Source organism: Tarenaya hassleriana, unplaced genomic scaffold (assembly GCF_000463585.1).
Source record: "Tarenaya hassleriana unplaced genomic scaffold, ASM46358v1 Cleome2, whole genome shotgun sequence".
Classification (NCBI taxonomy): domain Eukaryota; kingdom Viridiplantae; phylum Streptophyta; class Magnoliopsida; order Brassicales; family Cleomaceae; genus Tarenaya; species Tarenaya hassleriana.
In genome coordinates, this window is record NW_010965372.1 from 1,063,516 (window position 1) to 1,069,619 (window position 6,104).

A 6,104-nucleotide genomic window follows, 5' to 3' on the forward strand; every position below is an offset into this window, starting at 1 on the left:
CTCTTTCCCCCTTAATTAATTACTAATGAATCACTACATCTACGTTTCCATCACGCAAATATCAAATTAAAATTAATTTATTTTCTTTAGTTTACCTTGACTTAAGACGTTTTTTTTGCTAATATACATTTTTTTGCCGCAACGTACACACATATATATAATAGGCAATGTACATTTAATGACATATGCATGCATTGCTAAATTAAAAAATGTAAATAGGAGTGATTAGATTTGACTTTTAAAGTAGGAGAGAGAGAGAGATTACACGTGGGTTTGATTGTGGAGGTAATTAAGAAGGCCATGTGAGAGTGTCTATGTAATTAGTCAAATTACTTTTGGCATAATGAAAACGGCACGCAGTTCTGCAAGCATTTGAGAGAATGGACCAACTTGTTAGTGAAAACGGCATGCAATTCTGCAAGTGTTTGAGAGAATGGACCGACTTGTTCCGAAGGATGACACGGAAGCTGTCGTTTTCAGCGGATTAGGTATTTATTTTATTTTTTATTAGACGGAGAATTCGAGATTATACTATTTCTCTTGCTTGGAATTTTATCATTGTCTGCTGACGAGATTATACTGTGTGTTCAGAAAGTAATATTATTTCAAAGTCTTTTTTAAAACAAAAATATAAGTCTCGTGTAATTTATTTTTTATAGAGTTTATTTTGGTTTATTTCTCTGTTAAATCTTCACATCATTCTAAAATAAAATATTTTTAAAATAAAATATCGGAAGATAATATTCCACTATCAGACTCATATATTCTATTTATGGGTCATTTGAATATTCTTTGAAAATTTTCAGATGGATAGTCAGTATCGTCGTCCACTAACAGAACTTCAAAACCAGAAAGAGATTTAGGGCCAGATATCATAATTAATAATAACAATATCAGTTATTATCATTATAATAAAATTAGGTTAAATAAACAACATGAAAAAAAATCCTTATATTATAAGAAAATAGAATTCTCATACAATAAAAATACGCAGCAAATAAAAACTTAACATATAAATTTAAATTCTCTAATATTTTCAATAATCGTATCATTATTTTATAAAAACTCAATAAATTATACATAATCTTTTTGTTAACTGAATTATACATAATTTCCTGTCACAAACAAGTAAAATGAATTTCTTTTCTTTTTTTGGCGATGAATAGATATGATACAAATGCTTCTAATGTTTAGCAGAACACTGTATTTTTTTTATAACATGCATATTCAACCATTTTTATTACAAATAAAAGCTAAAGCTTACATTTTTAGGTTCATCAAATTCTAATAATCTCAATATGCTTTAATTGAAATCAGTAGTCACTAGTCACAACATTGGGTTTATTCCGATTCTTTTAAAATGCCCTAATTGTCAACTTAAAATTATCCTTTTTTTTCTTTTTTGTATACTATTTTATCGGATATAATACCACGAAAACAAAGAACCCGTATAAAACAAAATATATATATATATAATAGTATAGAAAAATCCCAATTTTTAACTACGATCCTCTTTTTTTCAAAAATAAGTAGCGATCTTTGTGTTCAAACTTGTGGAAAAGGTCTAAACCCTTATATATATATATATATATATATATCAATTTTAAGTTTGACCGGCTGCTTTTTTATTTTTTTTATAAATATTTAAATAATTTTAAAAAACATTTAGGGGGTGGTCCAACTCCCAAGTGTCTAGAAACCCAACGCGACATGACATTGGACTTTGCTAAATGTGAAAAATGGGTTCACAATGTGAAAAATGGGTTCCAAGGAAAAGGTGTGCGAGTGATTCAAAGAAAATGAATTATCCAAAGCCTAAAGTAAAAAAAAAAAAAAGTGTCAAAGACAAGCAGAGAAGAACATTCTCCTTACCATGGTTTTTTTTTTTAATTATAGAAAGTGGTTTTTTCTTCGACTATTTTTTTAAAAATTCAAGGGTGCTGATTCTATTTAAAAAAAAATTGGAATTAAAGTACCCAAATATTACAGACAAAAGAGGGAGGTGGAGGCTTAAGAATAATATTTATATATGATCATATATGGATTTCAAACAATTTCTAGCCTTCCGTCCAACGAATGATTAATAATAATAATAATAATAATAATAATAATTGAGTGTAATAGAATAAGAAAGTTGTTATATTTGTATACAAAAATAAATAATTACAGTTCAATTTTATATCACTCTTTTTTGTGTTGTCATGTTGTCCCTTACCAATACCATAGCATAGATCATGTTTTAGTTTATTTTGATTATTTCATCATTTTACACGGCTTTTCAGATATTACATCGTGCGTTGAAAAATGAATAAAATGGGTTTACTAATCTCTAATTAAAGATAAAATTTCAAAATTCAGAATTATTTACCAATTCCATAATCAAAATGGCATAAATTAAAGCATTTTATTTATTTAGTTGCATTTGGGCTCACACGCTCTCTAACGATCAATTGCTTCGTGCCAACCAACGCATATCCACCAGAAGTGTGACACAGAGACATCACATTAAATACGAATCGGAACAGACCCACTTTTTTTTTTTTTTATAAATGTACCATATTGGTCCATACTTCATAATATTATATGGATATAAATTTAAAACTTTTTATTTGTCAAAACATATTTCTTTGATTCTGAATAAAGCCTTAACCAACCAACGTATCAATTTTTTCCACTCTAATCATATTCATTCGTTTTATATAACTACTAAGAGATTATTAATTATATATTATAAACTGTAAAACACCAATGTTTTTTATGTCTTAAGATTATTCACTGGCAAACAACCCTCACACTCAAAAACATATTATATTGTATAATATACTTTGATTCAACAAAAAAAAATAACTATTTTCTATGAAATTAAATTACCACTTCAGAGATATTTCCTTTCCGCGGATATAATGAATATTATACACTCTTTATTAATATAATAACTAACAATACAAATGACTAAAAAACCATTCCTTAGTTATAATTGAATTTAAGTATAACAGAATTGACTTCATGTTTCGAAACGATTTTATGAAAATAAAACATTACTAATATATCATCTCTGGTTGAATTAAAGTTCCATAGTTTGAGAAACTAAAACATCAAGTTACAAACAAAAAAAAATAATCAGAAATTACTATTTCAACACAACCTTGTATAGAAATTGGGATCCATCGGTAATATGGGCCTCAAGGTCCCGGCCCATTATCTTAACTCTGGTTGCGGTCTAACTAATCAAAATTGGTACACTATATATATATATATATATATATATATATTATGTTCGCAATGAAAATAAAACATAACCAGAAACAAACCAAAAGAGACGAGCAGGATTTAAGACAAAAACCATATTATATATTATATGGTTCCAAAGTACAGAAACTAGACTTTGAAACTCGCTGACTTGAACTCGGAACTCAGAAACACATGTTTCTCCATAGCTTTAAAAAAAAAACCCTTAAAAAGACCTTAAACCAAACACATAACCAGCATATCCCCTTGGGGAATGGATCATGCATGATGATGATGATGATCATCATCATCATACACCGCTCTTGAGGTCGACGACGATGACGCTGATGTTGTCGTGGCTATTCATGGTGACGGCGACACGGGTGAGAAGCGCGGCGGCAAACAGGCACCTGTAACGGTAATGGGAATCTCTCGCGTCACGACCATCGCCGTCGTCATCGTCTTGAGGTATCTCGTTAAGATTAAGCTGAGTTCTTCGAGGTCTTCTGACAGGCGGTCGTTCCGACAGGCACTGTCGGGATATGTTGCAGGCCTCCTGGCTCGACAGCACGTCCCAAAGTCCGTCACTTGCTATTATCAGACAGTCGTCCTCAGGCTCCCTTCTCATCATCGTTATCTCCGGCTCCCATGACACCAGTGGCTTCAGATACTGATCCCCTGTGAACCACTCAGTTTATCAAACACGATGATTAATTATCATGTGTGTGTGTGTATAATCACTATATTGAGTTGAACATATATATATATGTATGTATATATGTATATATACACGTTACCTATTGCCCGGGAGGTGGCTAGAATTCCCTGAACACGAGGTCCATAAAGGCTTAAAACTTGGCCACCAGCAGCTTCGATCCTTGCACGCTCATCTGGCCTGTCCGGCTACAAATAAAACAAGTGGGTTTTAACCAATAAGAAACATGACCCAGTAAACAATTTTTATCCAGTCTTTATATATATATGTATATATGTATATATATATTCACACACATACCTTGTGGTCGAAACTGAGGGGAATAGCTCCTCCCCGACGGCAAAGGACGGCGCGAGAGTCGCCGGTGTTGGCGACGAGGATGAAATATTGGGTGAGAACGGCGGCGTTGGCGGTGGAACCGCAGTAGGCGGTCTCGTCAGGGTCGCAGCTACATGGATGTTGGTCCGTGCCACCGCAGATGCAAGGGCTCAGCGCTATGTCCTCCATCCTCTGGAAACTCCTCACCATCGCCCTCCTCCACTCGTTCTCGTTTTCTTGGTTATGGCCCACATGTTCCAGCTCTTCCTGCACCAGCGTCGGCATATTATCCTTGCATAGAGTCGACACCTGCTCAGAACAGAGGATATATATATATATATATATATATGATTAGGTTAAATATCTTGGAAACATGCATGTTCTTGCAGGGTTTGTGTTAGAATTTCTTACGTGAGTGCCGCCATGGCCGTCGTACACGGCGAAGTAATGAACCGGTCGACCGCCGTTGATGTCGGGATGACAAAGCTTAGTCATGGCGGAAATCTCGTCCTCCATCCTCCGTGACATCCCCATAACCGACACCTCGCCGTGCAACGGTTCGTCCTCTCCTTCTCCTCCCCAAACCATCAGCGGCGGCGCTTCCACCGTTCCTCCGATGAGACACACCGGAAACCCGACGCTCTGTAACCTCTGAAGCATCTGCCTTCTCTCCGATTCCGACCCCGACCCTGACCCGGCGGCTGTGCCAGTGCCAGAGCCCGAGAGCGAGATTGGATCTCGCGTTTACTGCCGTATTCGGAGGAGCCTAAAGGGTCACACACATATGGGATGGACGTGTATGTACGGGAGCGAACGGACGAGAAAAATCAGATTTTTCTCCGTTATTGAGGTCTGGTCCGGAGCTGACCAAGAGTTGGTCAGCCCCGGACCAGACGGACTTGGACAGGCGGACTTGTTGACCGAAATACTCCCTGGTCCGGAGCTGACCAAGAGTTGGTCATAACTATTATTGTATAATTTTAATCATTATTATTGTACTATCGGGTGGCTATTCCCTGATGAACATCCATCGTTTGAGTTTTTTTTTTTTTTTTTTCTGGTTCTGCTGCGAGCTGAGTGTGTGTGAGTTCAGCTCGAGAGTAGCAATGGTGGCTTTTATAGTGGGTGGAGGGTCCGTGAAACACGTGTCATCATACGGCGCATTGTCATGTCCAGTTCAGGTATCTGATTACCCCCTTATTTTTTTTTTGTAAACACTGACTTGGTTTTTTTTTTCATCATATATAGTTTTGTTTTGTTTTCTTAATACCTAAGTTTTTTTTTTCCAATGTTGAACCTTTGGAAAATACGAAGAGTTTCAATTCCTATAGAATTATTTTAGTGTGTTTTTTTATTTAAATTTGATTTATATATTTTTATTATTAAGATATGAATTAAAAATTCTATTTAAAATAAACTATATTTAAATTCATTCGAAATATAACAACAATTTATTTCGAAATCTTGATATTAACATATACACACACATATATATATATATATATATAACATACACACACACACACACACACATATATATATATATATATATATAGCAAGTCATCTAAAAAAAGGTAAATAATTTTAAGATATTTTTAAGTTACGGCGTGTTTTGATGATACATCCGCACATTGAATTTGCCAATCCAAATATCATCAAACTCCTTAGCTGGCTCTCGAATTTATGGACATTTGAATATTCAATTTAATTTGGACATACTTTTTTAGGGGTTTAACAAATTTTGTTTTTGTGAATTTTGTTTTCGAATTGATCCGAATCCCATTAGTTTTGCGTCACTTTTACGTTCCTAATAACAATTTCTAATTCAATTTAAACCGAAATC

The 6,104-nt window shown here is 34.3% G+C and overlaps 1 protein-coding gene across 1 annotated transcript; it reads right to left on the reverse strand.

The window, feature by feature from the left end:
• Positions 1-3,370: 3,370 nt before the first annotated feature.
• LOC104811502 (probable protein phosphatase 2C 75) lies at positions 3,371-4,973 on the reverse strand. The gene is made up of 4 exons (XM_010538212.2): positions 4,673-4,973; positions 4,244-4,570; positions 4,026-4,131; positions 3,371-3,906 (listed from the first exon to the last, which is right to left on the reverse strand). The coding sequence occupies exons 1-4, from the start codon at positions 4,919-4,921 to the stop codon at positions 3,539-3,541; spliced, it is 1,050 nt and encodes a 349-aa protein (XP_010536514.1). The 5' UTR covers positions 4,922-4,973; the 3' UTR covers positions 3,371-3,538.
• Between the last annotated feature and the right edge of the window lie 1,131 nt (positions 4,974-6,104).

Coding starts and splice junctions, on each gene's coding strand:
- LOC104811502 (XM_010538212.2), bottom strand. CDS start 4,921: ATGCTTCAGAGGTTACAGAGCGTCGGGTTTCCGGTGTGTCTCATCGGA. Junction 4,571..4,672: donor ACGGCCATGGCGGCACTCAC/GTAAGAAATTCT, acceptor TGTTCTGAGCAG/GTGTCGACTCTATGCAAGGA. Junction 3,907..4,025: donor AGCCACCTCCCGGGCAATAG/GTAACGTGTATA, acceptor AGTGGTTCACAG/GGGATCAGTATCTGAAGCCA.